The 26,922-nt window shown below is 53.9% G+C and overlaps 1 protein-coding gene across 1 annotated transcript in view; it reads right to left on the bottom strand.

Annotated features, from left to right (window-relative positions):
- The window catches only part of FGF18 (fibroblast growth factor 18), a 35,632-nt gene extending 16,178 nt beyond the window's left edge, over positions 1–19,454 (bottom strand). The window contains 3 exon segments of the mRNA NM_001076007.2: positions 4,105–4,285; positions 19,097–19,133; positions 19,305–19,454. Coding sequence (NP_001069475.1) covers positions 4,105–4,285; positions 19,097–19,133; positions 19,305–19,336 — 250 coding nt within the window. The 5' untranslated portion in view covers positions 19,337–19,454.
- Between the last annotated feature and the right edge of the window lie 7,468 nt (positions 19,455–26,922).

The raw sequence follows: 26,922 nt of genomic DNA, 5'->3' as shown, positions 1-26,922 counted from the left end.
AGGGCCCGAGGGACACAGAGAGCAAGAGGCCCCGGCTTTTAGAGTCAGCCCCTAGGAAGGAGCAGGGGCTTTGGAGCTCGTTGAAGGCTAAGACCAGGTAGTCTCACTCACGGCCGTACTGCCACCCGAGTGAGGGAGGGACCCAGGTGTGAACCGAGAGACCAGACCGCACCCAACAGAAGGGTCCAAATACGCTTCCACCTGAGACAACCAGCAGAGCACGGCCAGCCCCCACTGCTGCTTGGAGCCACACTGCGGGAGCCTCTTCTATCTGCAGCAGACGTGCCAGGGCCCACTGAGGGGAGAGAGGCAGCACCCCTTCCGGAAGCCCATGAACCGTTCCCCGGAGGGGAGCCTTCACCCGAGCCCACAACGGCATCCCCCTGCCCCCAGACAACCATACTGAGTGTTCTGGCTTAAATAATCGTAACATCTTTGAGCAGAAGATACCCTTTCATTTCAACAACCCCATTTTATAAAAGAATAAATGGGCTCAGAAAGGCTAACTCCCACCTAAGGCCTCCAGCTCCTAAGTGGTGGCGCTGAGATTCCAGTTCCCTCCGATTCCAGAGTCCACATGCTCACCCTCTCAGAAGACCACCTCCCTGGCTTTCACAGGCCCTCCAGAGGCCTTCTCAGGGCTGCTCTGAGTACTGTCTGTCCTGGGAGTCCGGTCTCCTGCAAAGCCTATGGCTGATTCGTGGTGATGTATGGCAGATGCCAACACACTATTGTAAAGCAATTAACCTCCAATTAAAAACAAATTTTAAAAAAGAAAACTTGGGCGTTTGAGGTGTTTTTTCTTAATCAGGTGGAAAAGCCACCTTTATCACATGAAAGTAGGCAACCAAAAGCCTTACAGAAGCAGAGTGGCTCCTACACCACCGTAACCAACGCTGGGGCTCCTACCCTTCCCTGCGGGCTGGCTCAGCTGACCCCGGGTGCTCCTCTGCGAAGTCTCAGGTCGCACGACCCAGCAGTCCTGCTTCCTGCAGCTAGTGTGCCTTGACGCCTCCACGTTCCAGCTTAAGGGCATCGACCTTGGAGGCAGCGGGGCCTTCTCATCTTTGCTTGGCTGGTGAAGGAACTCAGCCCAGAGCCAGCCAGACATGCTTGCCCCGGGCACTGGAGGCTGCTCAGTGACAGAGCTGCCACTAGAACCCAGGGGTCCTGTCTCCTGACGACTGGCCAGACTGAGGTGACCAGGACCAAAGGCAGGAAGGGTTGGGACTGACACAATAACCCTAGGTGGGCAGGACGGCGCTTGCCCAGTTCCTGGCTGGCCAGGCGTCACCACATGACCTATGTCACTAGCCCCCGGCCCACATACTTCTCCCTCCAGAGCGGAACCCAAAGCTATGAAAGCTCCGCATTCCTGGAACAGCCACGCTTGGGGCCTCCGGTGCTCTGGGAGAGTTTCAGGGAGCCATGGGGAGACCCTCCTGCAGAACAGCCTGGTGTAGAAGCCCGGCTCATCTGTGAGGATTTCACCAAAGACTGCTCACTGCGGTAAAGCTGCCCAAGAGCTCTGGGGTAGGCGTCCACGCAAAGGGAGGCCAGCGTCTTGACCTGCCTAAGGGGTCTAGCACCTCAGGATGCCGTCGAATCTGAGATTCTGAGTGTTTCAGAGACTCCAATCTGAGATTCCGAGGGTCTGCAGGGATCCCAGATTCCACGCATTTATAGGGATTGTTTATAATTGGTGTTTGCTGGAACTCCCAGACTCTATTCTAACTGTGTATGAATGCAAGTCTCAGAAGACACCATCCTTTCAGCTGGACGGAGCCCTGAGGAGGAGAGAGCAGGTTCTGTGACATCCTGGGCCGCCTGGCCTGACTGAGGACCACTGGCTACCCCTCCCCCACAGGCAGGACAGGCTAATGTAGCCCCATCCTCCTCCTCGACCTGGCCACATAAATCACCCTCCCAATAATATTTGTATTGATTATCTAGATTGGAAGCCTCAGTTGGCTCCATTGTCTCACTTCCTCTCTCAGGGCTCACAGATGGGGTCCCAGCCCCTCATCTGCGTTACTAATGCGACATTTAAATGGAGCAGTCTCGGCGGCCAGCAAGGCCCCTTGCTGCCCTGGGTGCTGGGAGACTGCAGGAGTGATAAACATGTTCCTTGACAGAATCATTAAATCTAGACTTCGTGGAGCTGGAGGAGAAGCCAGGATGGGCAAGGCCCTGTGTATACCAGGTGTGGGCCCCCAGCACCTCCAGGCTACTTGTCAGACACCCAGAGTTCAGGCCAGACCCTCCACATCAACACGAGCCTTTCAACAAGACCTCTCAGCGATTCGGGTGCACACGAATGTTTAAGAGGCGAGGCGAGTCCATCCCTTGTAATGCACAGAAGGGAGACCGCTGAGCCCCACAGATGCTCAGGCCACACTGGTGAGACCACTGAGCCTCAAGTTCAGGCGGAGGAAACAAGAGGGCAAGTGGCTTCTGGAGAGAGGGGCCGGCCATTGCCTACCTCCTCTCCCTCCCGAGCTCCGGACCCCGATCTCAGAGCCTGGACAGATGGCTCAGACCAGAGCCTGACCCCCCTGTACTCTCCCAGCCTGGAGGGGCCAGAGAGAACTCCGGGGACTCCCCAGGAGGACACTTCCCTCCCGCCCCAGCCAGCCAGCTGCCCCTTCCCTGGCAGCAACTGGACGGCAGATCCCAGGGAAAACCAGCACCTGGGTCTGCCCAGCACAGCCAGGCGTCCACAGAGTGGGGGGAGCAGAGAGCCGAGGCTGCAGAGAGGCGGCCAGCAGAGGGCCTGGGAGAGGTGGGGAGGAGGGCGAGGACCCTGGTCAGAGGGAGGGAAGCAGGGAGAGAGCCTGAGATGGTGGGGATGGGGGAGACAGAGTGATGGACAGGAGCAGCCAGGGGGAGGGGGGTGGACTCAAGAGACAGAGATGCCAGATGAAAGGAGAAGCAGCCAGACCGAGAAAGGAAGCAGGGGGAAGAGAGAGGAGGGAGACGAGGCAGTAACGAGCGATGGGGCAGGAGAGGGAGGAGGCAGCTGGCCTGGAGGAGCCAGAGCCCAGCACGGCCCAGCCCGGCCGGCCAACCCAGCCCCCAGTGACAGCGCAGCTGCCAGACTCGGGCCCACCATGAGGTCAGTCCTGCCCCGGGGCACAGGGAGAATAAATGGTGTCCAAGATAAAGAGATCCAAGAAATTATTTGTCTTGTTGTCCTGTCTTGACTGCAATGGGCAGGGACCGGCGGGCAGGCAGAGCCTCGTCTCAGAACAGCCCAGGCTGGCAGGCGCGGCCGCCCACAGCCCCCGGGCCCGTGGCTGGGACCTGGGACACCTTCCAGAACCCGGGCCCGGGAAGGTAGGAAGCGGTGAGGGCGCGGTCGGCACTCGCTCAGGGGCCGGGTGGGAGGAGTCTTGGGTGCCTCCCTCACGGCTGAGGATCTCTGCGGGCTAGGGGCCTGTGGATGGAAGGGAGTGGGGGTGCTTCACTCCTTCCGGCCCCCTTCAGAGGCAGCCTGGGGCAGGTGACGGTTTCTGAACACCTCAGGGGAGCTGGGTCGTTCCAGGGTCAAAGGCAGGTCAAGGGCAGCCCCAGGTGGTATGAGCATCCATGTTTCATAAGAGAGCAAACTTGAGCCCACAGAGCACACACGCACATACCTCTCCACGCAAATACGTACACTCTCACACACATATGCACTCATGCACACACACGCTTGCACCAGGCCGATGTCCATCACCACCACAAACCTCCAAAAAGCATTCCCCAGAGGCTCCCACCCAAGCATCTGAACGTGGACAGGTGAAATGACACTTGGGGAGCAGCAGCAACCTGTTAGACGCCAGCCCCAGGCAAGCCACAGTCACCCATGACAGCTCATATCTATGGGGCATTGACCAGCAAGAGTAGGCTTTACTCATGTCTTCAGTTACTACTCCCAACAAGGCTCTCAGGGATGTGCTTCTGCATCCCTGTTCCACAGATGAGAAAACTGAGGCCCAGAAAGACTCAGCACTGGGGGCAGGACCACACAGCCAGGATCTGGGAGCGCTGGGATTCGAACCTGAGGTCTCGGCGAGCAGGAAGGATGTGCACACAGTGGGACAGGAAGGGGCCGACACTTACCATACTTGTCCCCGTCCTCGCCGCGGGCACTGATCCTGCGGCCCAGGACCTGGATGTGCTTCCCGCTGGTCCGGCTGTAGAGCTGGTACAGCCGCAGCTGCTTGCGGCTCACATCGTCCCGAGCCCGCGTCTGGTTCTCCACGTGGATGCGGAAGTCCACGTTCTCCTCGGCCGCCAGCACCTGGGCGGGGAAAGGGGTGACAGTGAGCCACCCTGGAAGCCCAGACCCCCTGCGTGCAGGAGCCAGTTCACAGCAGAGAGCGAGGGCCTCCGTGATGGCAGCTCTGGGCCAAGCGCCAGCACATGCTCATAACTGCCCTGTTTGCCGTTGCTCCGTCGCTCCGTCGTGGCTGACTCTTTGCGACCCCAAGGACTATAACCCATCAGGCTCCTCTGTCCATGGGATTTCCCAGGCAGGAATAGTGGAGTGGGTTGCCATTTCCTTCTCCAGGGGATCTTCCTGACCCAGAGAATCAAACCTGTGTCTCCTACGTTGGCAGGTGGATTCTTTATTGCTGAGCCACCAGGGAAGCTCAGTTGCCCTGTTATCCCCCATTTCATAGATGGGGCAACTGAGGCTCAGAGAGCTGAGGCAAGTTGTCCGAGGTGGCCCAGCCAGGAAGTTGCAAACCTAAGAATCAGGTCTAGGTCTATTTGAAAACACATTTGTTTGACAGCAAGCAAAGTTTGCTTTCTTTCTGCCACAGCCCCAAATTAAAGTAAGAAATATTGACCAGAGTTGCCCATGTGACCTTGAGAACACAGTTTGTTCTGCCTCAGATATCTCCCCAGTAAAAGAGTGGAGCAGAGCCCCCATCCTGACTGCAACCCAGGATGGCCGTGAGGGTAAAGTGAGCCAACGGAAAGAAAAGTACCAAAATGACCACAGAGATGGGACAGGGATTAGGGGCATGTCATTGCTGTTTAGGTCCTCAGTGGGAAAGGAGAGAGACCTGGCAAGTGGCTTCCCGGGAATGAATGAGCTACACCCCACTGCCACTTCTCCCCCCAGGAGCTGATGCGGGAGGGGTTCTCCTCTTCATACTGTAATGGTCTTTATGCTTGGCCCTACCACCAAGCATTTGCCCACACCCCGAACCCCCCGTAGAGAAGCTTTTGCTTAGCATCTCCCATCAAATTCCCTGTACCCTAGAAGTTTAGGGCTTCCCTGTTAGCTCAGATGATATAGAATCTGCCTGCTATGCAGGAGACCCCAGTTTGATCCTTGGGTCGGGAAGATCCCCAGGAGAAGCAAATGGCAACCCACTCCAGAAGTCTTGCCTGGAGAATTCCATGGACAGACCATGGGGTCACAGAGTCAGACAAGACTGAACGACTAATACTTTGCAGAGATAGCCTATGCATACACACACACATAAAAAATCCATCCACTTTTATAGGCTTCCCTGGTGGCTCAGTGGTAAAGAATGCTCCTGCCAATGCAGGAGACATGCATTCGATCCCTGGGTCGGGAAGATCTCCTGGAAGAGAAAATGGCCACCCACTCCAGAATTCTTGCCTGAGAAATACGATAGACAGAGGAGCCCAGTGGGTTGCAAACAGTCAGACATGATTTAGCAACTAAACAACAACTAGAAGTTTAGTTCACGTCTGACCACACTCTCCAGGAATCCACCTCTGGCTGAGCCAACAGTGTCTCTCTGGTCTTCCTTTCTTGAACGTGGTCCAGGTGAGACCTGAACAACTTGCACCCACCTCCTCACCAGCTTTCTGCTTCCACTCTCTCCCGCCTGAAGTCCATCTCCCAGCAAATCCAATCACCTTGTGTAATCCTCTCCTAAACTCTCCAGGGCTTCCCATCAAGCTTAGATTTTTTTTTTTGGACTATTTTTTAAAAGCCTTTCATTGAATTTGTTATAATATTGCTTCTGTTTTATGTTTTTATTTTTTGGGCTATGAGGCATAGAGGATCTTAGCTCCCTAACTAGGGAACGCTCACCCTCTGCCTTGGAAGGCAAAGCCTTAACCACTGGGCTGCCAGGGAAGTCCCTTCCCATCACATTTTTATAAAGGTCCCCATCGTGGCCTCAAGGCCCTGCAAGATGAGCCCCTGACCACTTTTCCACCTCCATCATCCCCCCAGTTACACTGGCTGCCTGAGTTTGCCTCTGAGCATTCCACACAGAAAACCCAACAGGTGCCTCAGGGCCTTTGCACTTGCTCTTCCCTCTGCTTCACTGCTCTTGCCCAGATTTTTGTCCTCTGGTTCCTCTAATTCACTGGAGTCTCTGCTCAAATGTCACAGCCTGAGACAGGACTTCCGTGACTGCTTCTGGGGCAGCCCCCACTTTAGCCGCTCTTCATCTTTCTACCATGCTTCGTTTTTCTTTCTATTCATCAACCTGACATGACATCTACTTCTCTGGTTTTTGTCTGTCTCCCTGACTTGTTTGCTGCCATATCCCCAGCACTCAGCACAGTAGAAACTCAAACATTTGTCAAATGAATGAATGAATGAACAAGTTAACACTGAAAAGATCTGGGGTCCTGTCATCCCATGTAACATTGAATGAGGTTTCCGTGCGTGCGTGCTAAGTGACTTCAGCCATGTCCGACTCTTTGTGACCCTATGAACTGTAGCCCATCAGGCTCCCCTGTCCACGGGATTCTCCGGGCAAGAATACTGGAATGGGTTGCCATGCCCTTCTCCAGGGATTTTCCCAACCCAGGGATCAAGCTCACATTCTCTTACATCTGCATCGGCAGGCAGGTTTTTTTTACCACCAGCGCCACTAGATTTCCCTGTGCCCTGATAATTGTATGCCTGTCCCAGCCCATTAACCAGAAAGCTGAGTAATTCTTGAAGTCCAGACAGCATTCCAGGTTTGTTCTAGGCATGCTAGGCTTTCAGGATCCCATTCCTATGTGAGCAGGACGCCATTCAGCCCATGGAAGAGCTCTTGGAGTCAGGACTGCATGAGCATGTCCTCAGCTGTGGAGCTCCTCAGGGCAGGAGCTGTGTTTTCCTTATTTCTACACCCCAGCCCAGGCTCCCCAGGTGGCTCAGATGGTAAAGAATTTGTCTGTGATGCAGGAGACCTGGGTTCAATCGCTGAGTCAGGAAGATGCCTGGAGAAGGGAATGGCTACCCACTCCAGTATTCTTGCCTGGAGAACTCCATGGACAGAGGAATTCTGTGGGCTACATTCCGTGGGGTCGCAAAGAGTCAGACGCGACTGAGTGACTAACACACTTACTTGCTCATGCCCAAGCCAAGGTCTCTGTGCCCTGGCTGACCTGTGCGCATCCTCCCACCCCAGCCTGAGCCTCGCAGGCACTTCAGCTGAACCACGTCATTTAACCTTCACTATCCTCCTCATGGTGGGAACACTATCCCACATGACACGTGAGGACACTGAGGCTCTGAAGCTGGACCAACAGGGCACAGAGCAGGCCTTGGCAGAGGCAGCCCCAAGTTGTACGGTCCCCAGACTGCTGCTTTCAGCTCCCCTTACTGGGCCCCGCCTGCCCCACCAGTGCCGTCGGGAGCAGGACCCAGGTTCAAAACGCAGGGCTAGCCACTCCTGAGCTAGGGGTCCCCAGGCAAGTTACTGAGAGGTGCCAACGATACCCACCTCATGGGCTGCCATGAATAGTTGCCTGGTACAGAGTCAAGTGCTCAGCAGGCATAGATAATTACTGAGGGGGGCCTCCCTGGTGGTCTAGTGGCTGAGACTCACGTTCCCAATACAGGAGGCCTGAGTTTGATCCCTGCTCAGGGAACTAGACCCCACAAGCCGTAACTAAAGATGCCATATGCTGCAGTGAAGACCAAAGATCACCTGTGCCACAACTAAGACCCAGCATAGCCCAGGAGATAGATATTAGAATAAAAAACTACTGGGAGGATACCAGGGATACCTTCAAGAGGCTCTTGGTGAAACCCCGCAGACACAAGAAGGTCACACTCTCACGTCCTTAGGGACAAGGCACTTGAGCTGCTCAGATGACAGTCTGGGAAGACGTCAGTGCTTTTGATCGTCCCTTCAGCCCCAGGACACGGGAATGCTTATCACCCCATTTAGCACATGTGGAAACCAAGGCTCAGAAAACGTGAGTTGGTTGCTCTGAACTGCACTGCCCAAGGGCGCAGGGTCTGTTCGCCGGCACACCACGCGTGCACACGATTCACTTGCACGACCTTCAGTGGCCAGCCCATTCAGAGCCAGTTCTCATACCTGGGACCCACTTCCTGTGACACCCTGGTGCTCAGGGAGAACAGAGCTTGTGTGCCCCCGAGGCCCACACCTGAGGGGCCTGCGGAATGACGTTCCAATGTGGGCCGGCCCTGTCCCCTCCCCCAGGGCCAGGCCTCCTCCCCTCTTCTCCAGATCTCCTCCTGCTCACAGGAGACCTTATTGACCAGAGGTCAAACCAATCTCCTCACCCCCGGTCCCTGAGGGGCGCTGTCCCGCCCGGAAGCAGCCTCCAGTTAACGATTTTCCTCCTGGCCCACTGGGCAGAGGCGGCCGGCTGACCCAGGGTCAGCAAGGCTATGCGGGGGCCATTCCCAGGGTGTGGGGACAATCCATCTTGCCCAGCTCCCACCATTTGCACCGCACTCTGGGGCCAGGTCAATCCCGAGGGAGGTCACCGGGTGGCCTCCGACATGGAGACAGAGTCCGTCCGTTTGGAAAGGTGGGGAGCGCCCTGGGCTTCCTGGGTGGGACCTCTGGGGGCTGCAGGCCTTTGCACGGGCCAGATCCTTCATGGCTGAGTCCCTTTGCTGTCCACCCGAAACTATCACAGCGCTGTCAATCAGATACACGCCAACACAAAACAAAAGCCCTGGATAAAGCCTTGTGTGTGCGCTCAGTCGTGTCCGACTCTTTCGCGATCCCATGGACTGTAGCCCACCAGGCTCTTCTGTCCATGGGATTCTCCAGGCAAGAATACTAGAGGGGGTTGCCATTTCCTTTTCCAGAGGATCTTCCCGACCCATGGATCCAACCTGTGTCTCCTGCATTGCAGGCAGATTCTCTACCGCTGTGCCACCTGGGTCTACAATACAAAATAAAAAGTAAAAAAAAAAAAGGCACCCAGTGCCCTCTGCCTGGCTGGCCCCTGCCCTCAGGTACCTCCTCTGGAAGGTACCGGTTTCCTCTCCTCTGGCCTCAGGTTGGGTTATGGCCTGTGGGCACTACTATAACGCACTGTTCGTTGTCCCCACAGTCCAGTTTACCTGGTGTACCCCTGAATCTCCACCTTTGCACCTGGCAAACGTTTGCCATACAACTGCGGCTAGGATGAGGGGGTCCTGGCAGCCAAAATCAGCCCACCACTTACTAACCAGATGAGCTGAGTGCCAAGAGAAGGTTTTTGAAGCCATCAATTGCTAAGCTCTCCTCTGTTCCAGGCTCTTTGCTAAGAAGACCTCAAGACACGGTACCTCATCACACTTCTTCAGCCTCCTGTGGAGGAGGGCCCAGCACCTGTCCACCTCTCCGGGTCTCCCTGGGAGCTCAGCAGAGCAGCATCGCTCAGGAGCGTCCTCTCCCTTCCCTTTCCTGCTACTTGGCCTCACTGCCCAAGGGGGGCCCATCTTCCAGGCCTTCCTAGAGCAGTCCGAGCTGCTCTCTGCCTGGCTAACACCTGTCCAGGTGCATAACCGCCAGGGGTGCTGAAAGGCTGCAGTGTGACAGGAATCAAAAGGCCACAGCTCTCACGAGGTGAGCAGGGCTGGACAGGCAGGGGTCTGCTGGAGCAGAGAATGGTGCCTTACAAGAGACTCTCCTTCTCCCGCCCACCACATACCTGCCTTCTGGGTCAAGGCGGCTTTTCCCACAACAGGGGAGCCTGCGGTGGGGGTCCCCCTGAAGCCTGACTGAGACCACGATTGCCTCCTGGGGGCCCCCTCCCTCACCTGAGGGCTTGGGCTGTGATGGGAATACTCATGCCCAGACCCAAGAACTGCATGGGGCAGCAATGGCCAAATGGGTTCAATTGTCCCCCCGCAGCTGTGCCCCAGAACCTGGCATGGACACGGTGGTGCTTGGTGGAACAGAGCTTGCTATCTGTGCCTGCAGTCTCACGGTGGGCAGCTCCCCTATTCCAGAATCCACCTGGCTCCCCCCTACCCATAGCACAGCACCCACACGTAGTCCTTCACCATCCAGCCCCCACCCACCTTCCAAGCCTCCTCCCTTAGGCACCTTGGAGGGAAAGTAACATGCGTGAACAGATGTTGGCGTGAGCCCCCCACACCAGGCCAGCTTCCGGGTTTCCATCTCCCCAATCCCTCATGGCTCTGAAGGCATGTTTGCAGGAATGTCCTATCTTTTCCTGGGCCCACCTCCCACCCATATCGGCCACGTCTCCTATATACACATGTGACATCTGGACACCCACACCATACACGTTTACCAAGGAAACTAACACTCACTGACCTCAAGTGTGACCTGGCTCCATCGCAAATCACCAACTTATTCCATTTCTTTAACCCTCAGTTTTCTCATCAGCAGAATGAGACTGCTTATAATTATTTATCTCAGAAAAACACCAGTAATCATTAGGTACCTTTTTTCTTTTTCTTTTGTCTAAACAGCCACAACTTATGGAGCATGTCCTCTGTGCTAAGAACAACTTTAAGTAAATTATCTCATGTTGTCCCCAGAGCAGCCCTATGAGTTGGTATGATCATTATCCCCATTTCCCAGATTAGGAAACTGAGGCTCAGATAGGTTACATTGCACAGAATTGGTGCAAAAAAGGATCAAGATTTGGATCCAGCTCAGCTTAGGATGCACGCTCCCCTCCTCTTCAGCCTGGCCTGCTTCTCTCTGCTTTTCCCTTCTCTCTGTCACCCACCTCTCCCCCATTCAGGAAAGCAGTTGACTCTTGCCACAAGCCAGTGGGGCAGGGACTGAGGTGGAGGATTAAACATGGAAGCACCGAAGGCCTTGAGCTCCCCATCCTACCTAAGAGAGGAGGATGGGCTCAGACTGCCCCCTCCCGCCCAGGTCCCCATTCCTGAGGCCTCACAAAACCCATGCCCCTGTCTCCAGGCAGCCTGCCCAGAAAGGGAGGGTCTCCCCGGTCCCAGGAGAGGCAGCCCCCAGACTTCCGGCCACATTCCACCACCGCCTGCCTCCTGCTCTAGGAGCAGCGTTGGGCCGGCTGTGCTGAGGGCTTTCAGAGCTTCTCCAAATTCTGGATTCAACCCCAAGCCCTGCACTCCCCTCCAGGAGTGGTCCCTGGTAGAGTCAGCACCCTCTCCAAGCTGAAAGGCAGCTCCCAAACTCTTCCTCGAGAGCAAGCCAGGCCTCCTGCCCAGGATCTGATGCCAGTCATAGAGCTCTGTGGATTATTGTTGTCCTTGAGAGCGAAGCAAATGCTGGCACCCACCTAGTGGGCACGTGCCCAGGGCCAGGGCCTGAGCTAAGCACTTTGCAGGTCCCGCTTCCTCACTGCTCACAGGACCTGAGCAGGTTAGCGTGATCACCATCCCCATGATGCAGGGAGACACAGAGAGGCCGAGGGATCTGCCCAAGGTGGACCAACATGGACGTGCCAAGACCAGGTCCTGTCTCTGCTTCAGAGCCCATCAGGTTCCCCGGTGGCCACCCCTGGACAGGAAGCGGAGGGGAAAGGCCGGGCCACCCCTGAAGCTCAGCGTGGCTCACTCAGACCCAGGCCCCACCCACCCTGCAGCTCTGGGCTCCTCCCTCTCTGCCATCACACTCACCACATCCATCCCAGTCAGGACAGAGTGACCCTCCAAAGGGTACTTCCCCACCCCCAGCCTGTCCATTAAGCTCCCGGGGTTGTCAATGTATTGATTGGCAGGGCTGAGCATCACCACGGGAGGGGGTGCTGCCACCCAAGGCGCTGACCGGGGGCGCCTCCTCCCCATACATCAGCCTCTCTGTACAGATCGTCAATATGGGTGCCACAGCCAGTCAACCCTGGAGCCAGCTTGTGGGAGGGGGCAGGACTCCTACGGACCCACGCTCTCTTCTTTCCTCCCTTTCTCGTTCCTTCCAGTCCCTTTTCCTGGAAGCCCTTGGGTGGGGAGAATGGTCCTGCATGTCAAAGAGGTAATAAATAAGCCCTTTATTCCGGCATTCAAGGCCCATCATGGCCTTTTCCATCAGCCCCATTCCTGAACTTGATGCACCAGCCACTCCAACCAGTGTGGAGTCCCCTGAGCACAGCAGGCTGTTCCCTGCCCCTTGCAGAAATGCTCCATGTTCCTGCAAAGGCTGTTCTGTGTGTACACGGATGCACATACACACACACACACAGGCAGGCTCAGACTCTTCACCCAGCTTGTTCTTTTTTCAAGATTCAAATGGAATTCCTTCCCTGGCCAGATTATCCCTTTACCCTGAATCTAGTTTCAAGGCCCTTCATCAGAACACCCTCTGCACAGATTTCGCTCAAGTTCCTGAGTGTTGGGACAGGTCCTGAATACCCTGTGGCCCCCAGCTGGTACAGGGTTGAGGGGTTCAATCCAGGTGCCCGGCCCTCAGGGAAGCTGCTCCCCACAGCCCTCTACTCGCTGACCTGACTTAGTGCCACATGGTCGGTCTGTGCCAGGCCTCCTCTGCCTTCAGGAACCAGGGGCTGGCAGACAGGCAGGACTCGGGGCACACCAGAGTCAAACGCGTCACCGCAGCTCGCAGTCACTGAGCGCTGGCAACGAGCCGGGTGCTGCAGCAAGAGCTTCCCCCAGGGGACCACAATGCAACCCCAGGGGGGCTCCCACCCTGATGCTCATATTAAAGCTGAGCCACAAAGAAGCCAAGAATTCCCTCAATCATGCAGCTTCCAAGTGGCCAAGGTGGGGTATGACCCAGGTAGGTTGAGTCCAGAGCCTGAGCTCCTATTCATCCCTGTGAGCCCCAGCAGAGAATGCACTGGTCATAGAGCAGGGACAAAGCGCGAAGGGGTTCTGGGGCAGAGGTGGGACGGCGAGAGTGGTAAAAAGCCACTCTGCCCAAGGCACCTGCCGTCTCTTCACAGAGAACATTCAGGAAAAATGCCGAAGCCTTAGATATCTTCTTCATCCTGCTCAAAACCCAGTCCAGGGTCAGCCATGATTGCCAATGAGAAGCACCATAATTGAATGCCCACTGCATACCAGGTTCATGATATGGCTTCAGTGACTATTCCCAAGGAGTGGTATTACTATTCCTATTTCTCAGCTGATGAGGAGATAAGAGCCTCCAGTGAGAGATGCAATGAGGATACAATTCAGACCTAAACAAGAGGGGGCCTGATATCACCGATGCAAGGAGCAGGTCCTTCTGGCTTTCTCCAGCACTGTGCAGCATGTCAGCACACACAGAGCATATAATCCATGGAACAATTACAATGACTCAGTTATTTACTGAGTGTAGCTGCTCTGTGTGCACTGTCCTAGTTAGTCCTCCTCACCATGACCCTTAGGAAGCAGGTACCTTCCATGGCTCCATTACACAGATGGGGAAAACTGAATGCCAACGGTGGAAGGCTAAGAAATTCGCCAAAGAGCTGCTCAGCAGCACAGATAGGATTCAAACCAAGACTTCTCCTATGTCAAGGCCCACATATTCAAGCTTCACAGAAGCTGCCTAGCTCAATTCACTGACCCCCAGGTGGATAAACTGAGGCACAGTGAGGGAGGTCCACCAGTGAGCCATGGACGGAGCCAGGACTGCAATCCAAGCATCCTCAGCACGTTTCTGCTCTGTGGCCCATGGGGGGGGCTTTTCTCTGGTCCCATCCTCAGCAAAGCAGTATTTTAAATGGACTTGAGGCCTTATGCCATTTGGATGTCAGAGCAAACAAGAGCCAGTCACCTCCCAGCCACAATCAGCAAGTCTGCCTAAAGCCTGAGTGCCCGCTTACCCTTCGATGTTCCCGAACAAATCCCAGTGCTCAGACCCAAGGAGCCAACAGCAGGCGCCGGCCCTGCCTGAGGCCCGGTGGCTCTCCTCAGCCTCACTGGCAGGGCCCGTGGCATTACCCTCCTCTAAGTGCTTGGCCACGGGTTCCTGTGAGTGAGGGGCAAGTGCAACCCAGCACAAGATAGGGAGCACACAGATGTCCATCACACAACTCCTGCCCTCAGAAAGAAAACAATCAACCCCTTCCTTCTCCCCAGTCACCAGGAGCTAGAGTGACGTGGGCAAGTGGAGCTTACGCCACTCACAGGGTGGTGGAGGGAGTCCTCCAGAGCAAAGTTGTGAAATGCAGGTAAGATTTCAGAGCCCTGGGCTCTGCACTACCCCCTGCTCCACATCCTTAGGGAGGAGGAACTGTTTTACTGGTTGTTTCCTTCCCATTTTATCCACGCAAAAGCTGAGACCCAGAGAGGTTAAGTAACTTGCCCAAGAGCACACAGCAAAGACAAGGCAGAGCGACTCTCTGAACCTGGCAGACTCGGAGCCTCTAAAGTGCTGTTTCATAAGCCTGGGTCCTAGAGTGGCCAAGCTAGAGGTGAATCCCACTCTGCCTCACTCTCCTACCATGCAACCGAGGGCAGGTTACTTCATGCCCCTGAGCCTCACTCCCTTCATCTGAGAATTCCTAATCTCAGGCTGCCTGTGAGGTACAGCCTAGGTGCTGTGAGAAACCGTCCTTCACATAACGAGTCCGTAGCTCCCAGTCAGGTGTCAGCCTGACGTGCCTGCACCCTGCTTTCCCACACCAAGAACATCTCTGATCAGGGCCAGCTGAGGGCAGAAAGTCTCCTCCCTGTCCCCTCCCACCTCCTTCTGGGGCCCCACTGTGCCCTCACAGTCTCCAGGGCAGGGAAGAGGCAATGCTGTGGCCCTGACATGCTACCCAGAGCTTGCTGGACCCTGGCGGTGCCAACCACAGGAAATTTTAAAAATCCACCTCCTTGCCTCAGAGCAGGTGACACTCCTGGGCTGCAGGAAGGCTGGCAGGGTGCCCCTCTCCCCTTCCATGTGGGGAAAGGGCTGAACCCACCAGCCCTGTGCCCCCTACAAAACTCCCACCTCTAGCTTAGAAACCCTTTCAGACCAGAACATTCCAGGACAAACAGGGCCTGAAGACACCAGATCAGATGCTCTCAACCACAGACAGCCCCCAGGCCCCCACCAGCTCTGATCCCAACTACAGGGATCCTATCATGGAGATCCAACCCATCACCAGATCTCTCATTAAGGACCCCTAGCATGTCTTTGGAGACTCAGTGTCCCCATCAGCATTCTTTCAGTATTTCTCGAAAAGTCTGCCTGGTATGCTGGAAAGAATATGAGATCCTGATTTCAGAGAGTTGAAGCTTAGCCGTGGCCTTGAACAAACTGCTTCCCCACTCTGGGCCTCAGTTTCTCCATCTGGGAGATGGGAATATCATTCTCACCTACTTCGGTCTCCCTTGTCACATGGTAGCAAGAATGAAACAAACTTCCTGATGCAAGAGCCACTTGGAAATTCTTATAAGCAAAACTTGCTCAACAAAGGCAGGTCATTTCTCCCCCGCCTTGGTTTCCCCCTCTGTCAGCCAGGAGGCCACTCCCTGACTCTCAGCACTTCACATCCTAGAAAGGAGGGCGCTGAAGGAGCTCCTATGAATCTGGTACACTCCCTCTCTAGACCAGGGGCTCCATGAGGCCAGGAAGCGACTGGTCTTGCTCCAGGGCCAGCAAGAACCAGGCTTGCGGCCAACATGTGAGGAAGGGACACCTGACTGGTCAGACGAACGGATGCATGAGGCTGCTTCTTGAGAAATTGAAAGTGCAACCCAACAGGACTGCTTTCCATTCTTTCGAGGTTCCAGAGAACTCTGTCTCTGGCTTCGCCATCCTAGTGAACTGGAAGAAAGCTTCTAAACCGCACTGAGGGGGCCAGGTGTAGGGGTGGTCAGGCCAAGGCCTGGAAGGACACTTCCAGACTTGAACGAGCGTGGTGAGGGAGGAAGCAGCGCTGTGGGAGGCGGGACCGGGGGCTCCGGCCTCACGGCCTGTCTAGGGAAGGCCAGGACCTAGCGGAGCCCAGCGGCAGGAACAATGTCAGGCAGGTGCCAGCCGAGCTGCGTGAAAGGCCCAGCCCGGTGTCATTGTCAGCGCTCAGCCAAGTGCAGAAAAGCAATTTACTGGTCACGCCGCTTGCTCCCCTTGGAAATTTTTAAAATTCTTCCGATTTGAGCTATCCATGGTGTCCCAAGTCGTGTGGAGAAAGGATTTTATTAAATTCCCAGCTTCTAGCTCCTGGGGGTTGCCGGTGGGGGAGGGTGGGGCTCACCACGTCGCAGGGTGGGGGCAGTGTCTGGCATTGACTGTGCTCATGGAAATGTGGCTGGGGGCAGGGGGCCCGCTGGGGGCTTGGTGGCTAATAGATGGGAAGAGGCAGGAGCCCAGAAACTCCATTGCTAATAAAGGACCAGTTCTCCAAAACACTAGGGCTGGGAGGGAAGGGCGTTAAGTATATAGAGTTTCCGACAGAGCCACGTGCCCTCCTGGGTGATGAGAATTTGCAAAACCTCTTCCACACCTTATCGTAGGCCATCTCATCCTCAGGGCCCCCCACAATAAAACTAAGTCTCACAAAGGTCCATGTATAGGGAAAGATGGAGCTGGGGTTCAGGCCCATCCACAGGGTGGCAGATTCCTGAGCCTTCCCACCATGCGGGGAGCCTCACTGGGTCCTGCTCACCAAGGGTACACTCACAACCACCCTCCAAATGCCCACTGTCCAGGAAATAGCTGCTCTCTTGGTGGTGGCCAACACTGCAGCGGGGAGCAGCCTCCAGACTCCTGCAGGCTCCTGTGGGGGACCCACCCTCAACTTCACCTCTAAGACCACTCCATCTTGGCCCTAGAGCATACAGGAGGATTTGCACCTGCCAACCTTGTCTGTAACTCCCTAGGGTAGTGTTGCTTTATCTTTCAGCCATCATGGGTGCTTTCCAAAATCCATGGGGAGCTGAGAACACTCTCTCAGACACTGCATATTTGGGCACCATTTTGAACACTGTTTCAAACCCCTTCCCCATAATCCCATCCTTAGACATCCCAAGGGTACATGGACCACGAGTTAAAAACATTAGTCAGACCTAAGGCAGTTTAGAAAGGGAAAGACTGCAAAGGGGAGAGGTAGGGCAGTGAGGGGAGGGGAGAGGAGGAAGGCTCCCTCACCTGCTTGAAGACTTAACCCAGACGGGCCACCCCAGCTTCTTCCCCGCAAAGGCTGGCTCTAGCTCTAGCCAGGACGTGAAGGCGGGATGCAGAGTGCAGCTTCCCTCCCTTACATTCTCCCAGCAAACACAAAGACCACAGAGCATCCCCTCCTGGACCCCGCTTCAAGGACCAAGAGGCAGCAGACAAGAGGCTTGGGCAACAAGGTCTGAAACCATCTCTCTCTACTTCATGCCCATTTCATTGTCCCCGCCCCCAGGCTCAGGACACTGGGGAAGGGCTCTCACCCAGGTCGGACAAGCAGTTCCCTGTAGTGACCCTGGGGCTTGCCCTCTGCCTGGGGACTCAGCTGCAAACCAGGCAGGCCATGCCAGGCGCTGGCCTCTCTCTCTGACACCAGCTATTCCCCACCCCGCCCCCGCCACCACATAGGGTCACATCTGCTTGGCAAACAGCCAGTCTTAAGTTACTGACTCCAGTTGTATTGATTCAAAGAGTCACCGGGGACCCCAGCCTGGCCAACAGAAGGAAAGAACCCATCAGTCTGTCCATCCATGCTTCCTGCCTGCAGTCCCAACTAGCTGCCCGCAGCTCAAAGTCCATCTTGATGGTAACAACTCTCTCCTGGGGGGGAGGGGAGACAAGCAGACCCTTCACCACAGCCACTACAGCTACAGCCACCACCCTCTGCAAGAGACCGCTGGCCCAACGGCACAAAACACCCACACCTGGAAGAACCACCGTTTTCCCTGCTCGGGGCTTCCCCAGGGCACCTCAAGAATCCAGAAAACCATGGCCTAAGCATACTCTCTAGCCCTAGGAGGACACCTGCCTTCAGGCCAGAGGGGACAGGGGCAGACAGTCTCTTCTGGCCCCAGGCCAGCTCCTTCGAGGGCCCCTCCCTCAGAGCTCAGGTGGGTGGGGGGCTAGGGCAGCTGGCACTTCCTAGTCCCTTTTCCTCTGCGCACCCCCCACCCCAAGCTAAAGCAGCCTGGTCTGGTTCTAATCGGCTGAAGTCGGCTCCTTCAGTCCCTCTTCTCTTTCCCTCCCGCCACCGCCCCCCCACCCCAACCCTCTTCCTTCATTTCCACGGCTTTGGAAGCACCAGCGTTCCAACTGTCTGCGTGCCAAGACCTTCCCGAGTCTGAAAGCTGCTGAAGTAACAGATCAGATTTTAGCAAGTGCTTTCCAGGCTGAGCGCCAAGCCCTCTTCTGATTCAGGAGAGTGAGCGAGCGGGGAGCGAGGCGAGGAAGCAGCCGAGGGCTGCACCACCTTGGGCGAGGGTGTGCGAAGCGCGGCCCGTTCCGGAGCCGCCTAGCAGGCAAGGGTCCCTCGGCTCAGGTGCCCCGCTCTGCGCCCTCTCCCCCGTCTCCCCTCCTAGCTCCACATCTCTCTCTCTCTCAATGCTGCAAACGCCTCTGAAACCACAGAGTAATTTACAACTGAAGCTTTCTCCCTGGACTCGGAATCTACTCGGTTGAAAGGAGCCTTTTTGTTTGGAAGAGCGAGCGGAGATGGTGAAGGGACGGTTGGCAGAGAAAATCCCTCCGTCCTAACTCCTCACCGGGGCCGAGGGGCTCGGAGCCCGGCACACTGTGGCGACTAAGCCCTCCGGCTACGAGGGTCTCCTCCCAGCCGAAGCGGACTGGGTCCGCGCCAGCCTGAGTCCAGCAACAGAACCCCTTGCCCTTGGCCGGTTCCCCGCCCGCGCTGGGCGCACGCGGAGCCGCCCTTCGGGGCCCTGGGAACAGGTGCACCGTTCCACGCCCAGGAGGGGTGGGGCCCAGGGAGGGGGCGCGGCCCGGGGGAAGGGGACCGACGCGTACCGAGAGGCAGGGGCAGGTGGGTGCAGAGGGAAGGTCAGAGTCAGGAGCCCACGTACCTGTACCTGGAAGCACAGCAGCAGGAAGTGTAAACACCTGCGGGGGAGAGAGAGGGAGAGGAGGTCATTGGGACTGGAGGGAGGGAAACGCGCGCACAGACAGACAGATACGCAGCCGCAAAGTCAAAAGAACGGCGGGGCGGGCAGAGCCACAGGCACACGGACAGACGTCCGGTCACGGTGGGCAGCCCCGAGCGCGGGCGCTTACAGGCAAGTGCAGGCGGAGGGCGCTGAATACATCGCTGGGCGGGGGGGGAGGCGGCGGCTCCTAGCCCAGCCTGCACATGTCCCCTTCGCGCGGCCGGGACCGGGCGCCTCCGCCGCCGCCGCCGCCGCCGCCGCCGCTGCTGCTGCTCCCTCCTCGCCGGCTGCTGCTGCTGCAGACTCTGCTGCTCCGGGGCGCTCCGCGGCGCGCCCTGCGGCATCAGCGCCCCGCGCGGCTCCTCCCGAGCGCTGCGCCCTCCGGGCTGGCGCGGGGGCTGCGAGGCGGCCGCCGCTGGGCAGGAGGCACCCGCCGGTGCGAGGAACCTGGCTCTCTGCCGGCCGGCCGGCCGTCCGGGCGTCCGCGGGAGGCTGGCTGCCCGACTCACTCCGGGGGCAGCATGCGCGGAGGGTCTGGAAGCTGGGGCGCACTCTCCAGGCGGGGCGTGGGGCTGCGCGGGGCCAGGGGTCAGCGCTCCGGGGCCGGGGCGCGCGGCGGCAGCACGAACGCGTCACGGCCGCTCCGTCTGGGCGCCTGCCGGCTCATGTCTCCTCCTCCGCGTCTCTCCGGCCGTGCGCATCGCCGCCTCCCACCACTGGCGGCGGCCGGGGCGTTTTCTACGCGCGGGCGGCGAGGGGGCGGGGGGCCGGGGGCGGGCCCGGGCCCGAGCCGGCACAATGAGGATGCGGGGCCCAGGGGCTCCCCCCTCGGGGCGCGGCCGGACGGGCGCTCAGCTCGCCTGGGTGCGCCGCGCCCACATCAAAGGCGGCCCTGCCGGCTTGCGGGCCTGCCGCGGCCTCTCCACTGCCGCCTCCTCTTCTCCTGGCGCTCCGGCTTGGAGGGAGGCGCTCAGACTCTCGGCGACGGCACCAGCAGCTCCGAAGGGGCAGAGCCCGCGAGGCTGGAGCTGATGAGCGCTGGGAGCCGTCGAAATTCCGCGCCTGGGCGCAATGACCCGCGCCACGGCGCAAAGGCTGCCAGAACTGCCAGGGCTGCGGTCCCCCAGAACTCAGTTAGGTGCACAATGTCCTTCCTCACCCACATTCGTCCTCGCACTCAAACCCACCAGAGCCTGAGTGGGGAGCAGGGAGAGGGCGGGTCAGGCCCAACCCTCGGGGCGGCTCCACGTAAGGGGGGGTCTCTTTTACCCACCCTGTGAGTCCACAGAGGATCGTGGCGTGTCCCAGATCCCTCTGGGAAGGCTGGCCATCCTGAGTGAACTCCCTTCTAATCTCCGTCCCTGCCGTTGAAAGGGAGGGGGCATTGAGGGTTTCTCTTACGCCCCCCACCCACCCCCTTCCAGGGCTCCGGGGTTGGTTCGGAGCTGGGCTCTCTGATGGGCGAGCCACCTTTGGAAACGCACGGCTGCCACCTAGCGTCCCCAAGGTTTCACTGCAGCCCAGCCCGGGCAGGCTATACAGGCCCGGGAGGAGCCAGCAGGACTCTGGTCAGCGACCACTCCAGGCCCTCTTCTGGCCTCTAGGCTGAGATTTGCTATTCTTTGCATACTAAGCAGTTTGACTCTCTTAACCAGGTCCCTTCTGAGAGCATCTCTTCTTAGCCCCTCTGCTTCCTCAGAGGCATCACTCATGTCCTTCCCAACCTCAGAACGTAGATGTTCTTATCACACACAAGTGCCTCGCACGGTCTGAAGCTCCAGACAGCCAGGCTCTACTAAGTCATAGTAGGAAAGCAACTGAATAAGCCCAAAAATCCAGACTATTTGGTTAAAAATTTCCTTGTGTCATTGATTATGAGCCATGGTTGTGCCATGGTTGATGGTTTTCTATGTTCACTGTGGTTTTCACTTACAGTGAAACTGAGGTGTGCTAATCACTCAGTAATGTCCTACTCTTTGCAACCCCATGGACTGTAGCCTGCCAAGCTCCTCTGTCCAAGGGATTCTCCAGGCAATAACACTGGAGGGGGTTGCCACAGGCGCTGTCCAACAGTAATACTTCCTATATAAATATCAACAGTTGTTCTGGTTATCAGGCCTCCCTGCCTCCCTGCAAGCTGCTTTAAGTTCCCTTTCAAAGCTGAGGCTTTTTTTTTTTTAAGATACTCTTTTTTTTTTATATGGGTTTCTTTTTGGCTCAGCTGGGTCTTTGCTGCTGCTGCGGCTTTCTCTTGTAGCAGCACACAGGGGCTACCCTCTAGTTGAGGTGTGCAGGCTCCTCACAGCAGTGTCTTCTCTTGTTGCGGAGCTCCGGGTCTAGGCACACAGGCTCAGCAGCTGCAGCTCCCCAGCTCTAGAGCACAGGCTCAGTCGTTGTGGCACAAGGGCTTAATTGCTCCAAAACATCTGGGATCTTCCCAGATCAGGGATCAAACCCGTGTCTCCTACACTGGCAGGCGGATTCTTCACCACTGAGCCACCAGGGAAGCCCAAAGCTGAGGCTATCTTAAACAGCCTCTGCTTCAGCACTGAACACAAGTGCAGAAAACCCTTTCAAAGCCAGATGATGAGTGATGCAGAAAGTTCTTGTTTGAAGCACTGGGCTGAATTTACTTAAGACATTCTCATTGCTAGAGCTGGTAAATCCCAAGATAGCATGCGATGACCAACCACAAAAGAGATGGACAGAAATGGGTCCTGTGACATCACCATGTGCTTGATCTTACTTTATTAAGACCTCTGAGAGACCAGTTAAGAGGTAGTTTTGGCCTACTGCCTGCTGAAGTGGGGTGTTTGAAGCATCTCCTGGCTAAGAATCGACACTTCGATACTATTTTCTATTACTTTTGAATGAAATGAGTACATCATCACTCATATTCTAAAATGCTTGCAGTTTTTTTTTAAGGCTCACATAGTGTTTGTTGATTTCACAAAGTTGTCACCCAAATAGGATTGGGCTTCCCTTGTGGCTCAGTCAGTAAACAATCTGCCTGCAGTGCAGATCTGGGTTCGATCCCTGGGTTGGGACGATCCCCTGGAGAAGGAAATGGAAACCCACCCCAGTATGTCCTTACCTGGAAAATCTCATGGACAGAGGAGCCTGGTGGGCTGCAGTCCATGGGGTCGGAAAGAGCCAGGCACGACTGAGCAACTAACACTTACAAATAGGACTGACTTGAAGAGACGTTCTGAGTAACAGCATAAACTGAAGAGTTAGAGGTCCTGGCTTTGAGTATTGCCTCCAACACTTATAAATTCCTACAAGCTTCCTCATCTACAAGCCACATCTTCCACATCTAAGAACAGCAACAAGTGTTGGGTTGCTGTGAGTTACCAAATGAGATCACTTGGTCTGGCTCACAATGAAGGTTTCAAAGGTTTTAGTTATTATTTAATAATCCTGATCAGGGTTTTCAGGTTACTATCTCATTATTTTTTGTTCACGAAGCAGGAAAGCAGGATCATTCTCAATTTATTGAAAAGAATTTTCCTACTCCAGATCATATTTTTACATTCTTCCCTTTCCCCATCATTCACACCTTCAAACCTACTGATTTACCATACAAATGAATCTTAAATGAGCTTTTTCTATTCAAATTTGACATGTTCATGTAGCAATATGGGTCACTAGTTAGGTAGTCACTTCTCTCCAATTTATTCAATCACTATTTATTGCATCAGGCCCTGGGAGAAGGCAGACAAAGCCTTTGCTTTAAAAAGGACTTCACTTCTACCAAGACAAGCAATAAGCAAATAAGCCAAGAGATAAATTCAAGCTTAACAGCACTTTGAAGGAAAACAATGGGATAGAGAGCACCAATTAGCAATACTTCGGCTAAGACCCAAAGGTGGGAAAGCCAGCCATGCAAAGTATTCCAGGGAAACTTCAAGTGGGAAAAGGATGGGTGCAAGTTAGCCAAGAGTTCCAAGAGGGTGAAAAGGGGGTAGGTACCTATCAGAAGCCTGAGAAGTGGAGTATTTCCTGCCCGATCAGTAAACCAGGATGTCACAGTGATGAGCGACTTTGGCCCTCCAAATGTGAATTTGAGCCCCTTAAGCAACCACGAAGAACAACAATTACGATCCAGCAGCCATCAGGCTGTAGCCAACTCCCTACAGTGAGCTTGAAAAAGGCAGGTTACTGGCCCCAGATAGCCCAGATGTGTATGTAAGGCATGATTTCAATGAGCCCAGACTCTTGCATTTCCCCATATATAGAAAAGCGCTAAATTCCTTGAGGTATCTGGTTTTAATTCACAGAAACACTTTTGACTTTCAGACTACCTGCTTTGTTGCAAACTTCTGTATAACCTGACTCCTCCACCCACCTCCTCCGAACAGGTCTGTCACTTGAGACGCTGTCTCCCAGGCTTGAAGTCCTAAAAATTCCCAACGAATGTAACATCTCTCAACTTTTAGGCAGTGGCTTTAAGTCGACAAGCCTTCAAAAGGCCTTTTAAGGCACTATTTATGTACAACTTTTAAATGCTTGGAGTTCAACAGATGTTTATACATCTGTAAACACCTTTCTTGAGCAATCTCCCCACACCCATCCCTAGTCTCAAGTTATCATTCATCTGCTGGCACTAGATTCCAGTTTCACATAAATGCATCCATACACAGTACCTGCTCTTCTGTGTCTGGCTGTCTGGCTTCTTTTGCTCAGCATGCCTGAGATTCATCCTCACTCCTGTCTTTTTTGGCTGCACCGTGCAGCTGTGGTACCCCAGTTCCCTGATCAGTCATCAAACCCGGGCCCTCTGCATTGCAAAGTAGAGTCTTAGCCTCTGAACTACCTGCAAGTCCCATCTGGTCGCTGTTATTAGTACTGTTCCTTTTTATTGCCAGCTAGGACTCGGTGGCTTCCCTGGTGGCTCAGATGGTAAAGAATCTGCCTGCAATGCGGGGGACCAGGGTTCAATCCCTGGGTCAGTAAGATCCCCTGGAGAAGAAAAGGGCATCCCACTCCAGTTTCTTGCCTGGAGAACTCCATGGACAGAGAAGCCTGGCAGGCTACAGTCCATAAAGTTGCAGAGTTGGACACAACTTAACATTTTCAGTACTCAATGTGGATATGCCCATTTGTTTGTCAATTTAACAAAGGCTTGGTAAGTAAGGGCCAAAGTCCAGTCTGTTCTTAACAAGCTTAATGCAGCACGGATACATCGTAATGACAGTGGCCTTAAGGAGGCCAATGAAAGTGCTGTTACTAGTCCAGCTAGTTACGGTAGCTGAGACCAGGTGGCCGTGTGCTGGTTTGGTGTTGGGGAGTTGGACACACACATGTACATTCAAATTCCCAGCTCTAGGCTAGCAAGTTTGCAACTTTCTGAGCAGATCTCATCGGCAAAACTTCACTGGTTGTCTCAAGGGTAGTTGAGAATGTATGTAGGCTGCTCGCCCAATGGAAAGGAACCCCTGGAGGGCAGTTAAGTGTTCTGCCTGCTGTTTAATCGTAAGCACTTAGATGCTTTGGGACAGAGAATTCATTTTCCACCTTTCCAAACCTAAGAATCAAAAAATTCAGGGAGTCTATAGAATATATTTTGGAGACAAAGATGAGAGAACTTTCAGCCTAAGAAAATAGGACAAATACAGCCTCAAGTCTTCAAGAGGATCAAGTAGCTCAGTGAGAAAAGTAGACCCTTAGCACAGATGCAGCTGTAAAATTTTCTCTAGATCAGCTCTTGGAACTTTCACAGCATTAAAATGGGATGTCTACTGCCAAGTTCATGAGTCAGGAAGCAACTGGTTCTTTTGTTAAGATCTGGCTAGAAGGTAGCCTTAGACTTTCTGCAGTAACTTTAACCCTGTATCTCCACAGCCCAGACCACTAACCTTTAATTTTGTGACTCTTAACCTTTTCTTAGATAATTTCAAACAAAAACAGCCCTATCCTGACAATGTATACACAACCCCCTCCCCATTAACGAAATAGCTTTTGTAAGTTTTACACAGGACTATAAACCTCATTTTATTATCATATGTATGATCCAGTAATTTGAACAGGTCTTGAATAGCCTCCCTTATTAACCTATTTTGTCCTCTGGTTCAGGTTTGAAGGTAACTGTAGAGTTCTCACCCATGACCTAAAGATATAAAAATGAAAAGGTATCAAAAAGAGAAGCTTCCTGCAGACAAGTGTTATCTTTGCCCTCCTAATACTCAAAAATGTTCTTTTTGCAAAGGGTCTGATCTGATCATCCAGGTTAGGTCTGCTATACAATATCAGCTCAGTATTAATGAACCATCAACTCCCACCCAGGCTGTGATCTCTAAATGCCACTTTTAAGATAAGGAACCAAAGCTCTGTGGAAGAGATAAAGGTCTGAGATAAAGAAAAAGTATTTAAACCTGAATTCAGTAGACATCATTAAAGTCTATAAACACTGGAGAGGGTGAGGAGAGAATTGGGCATTACTCAGCCATTTAAAAAAAAGAATGAAATAATGCCATTTGCACCAACATGGACCCAACTACAGATTACCATACTAAGTCAGAAAGAGAAAGACAAATGCCATGTAGCACTTCTATGTGGAATCTAAAATACAGCACAAATGGTCCTATCTGTGAAACAGAAGCAGAACAGCCGTGGTTGCTTGGAAGGCAGGTAGGGGAGGGATGGACTAGGAATTTGGTGTTAGAAAATGCAAAATACACATAGAATGTATAAACAAGGTCCTATATTTACTATATTCCTGGGATTAATCATAATGGAAACATGTTTTAAAAGAATTGTCTATATGTGTATAAACGCAATCATTCTGCTGTACAGCAGAGTAACAACATTCTAAATCAACTATACGTCAACAAAACATTTTTTTAAAGTTTTTCAAAATACTCAAGTTACAAAAAATTTGAATTCAGAACACTTGTTACTTTCAGGTACACTAAGACATCAACCATCATTCTCCAAATTGATAAATGAAAACATTAAATGTTTTTCAAAATTAGGTAGAGGCAGTACAATAGAGATTTAAAAGTAAAAAAATTAAGTTGTTTTCTATAGTTGGCTGCATATACTCAGCTGTGTCTGACTCTGCGACCCCATGGACAAAGGAGCCCACCAAACTCTTGTCCATAGGATTTCCCTCAACTATACTTATTTTTAGCATTTATACCAATAATGATTTATGACCAATTTCACTGAGTAGTTTATACAGAACAAAGGGAAGTCAGTGTCTTTAAAAGAGATTTCCTAAGCCTGGGAGGAGCAGTAATTTAACTTCCAGATTACTATTATGTTTAATTGGCTGATATCTAATAGCACTATCAGACTTCTGAGGCACAGGGAATCTTTAATTCCTGTCCTTTCAAAAAAAAGCAGCCTTCTAGATCTGATTAGCTGTATTTAATAAGCTAAGAACAGAACAATAAGGCCAACTGCTTTCCCTCAGAATAAGCTAAGAACAGAACAATCAGTAAGGCCAATCGCTTTCCCTCAGAATGGCGGGAAGTTCTTTAGGTTCCCTGCCACAGAAGTGCCCATCAGGTAAACCAAATGTTTAACTTCTACACAACATAACTCAATAAAAATTTCAGACATTACTATCAGCAAGCATACTTCTACTTCTGAACATGTTAACTAATACCAGTAATTACCTAACACTCCTATAAACAGTAATAAAAAAACACTACACCAGCAATTTTTCAACATAGGATGGCTAAGTGATTTGGGATTTTACTATCAATTTAAAGCAGACCATCTTTTAAATCTGAAGTACC

This window comes from Bos taurus, chromosome 20 (assembly GCF_002263795.3).
Source record: "Bos taurus isolate L1 Dominette 01449 registration number 42190680 breed Hereford chromosome 20, ARS-UCD2.0, whole genome shotgun sequence".
Lineage (NCBI taxonomy): Eukaryota > Metazoa > Chordata > Mammalia > Artiodactyla > Bovidae > Bos > Bos taurus.
The sequence above is the reverse complement of the archived record's forward strand: the minus strand, read 5'-3'. Positions and strand labels throughout refer to the sequence as shown.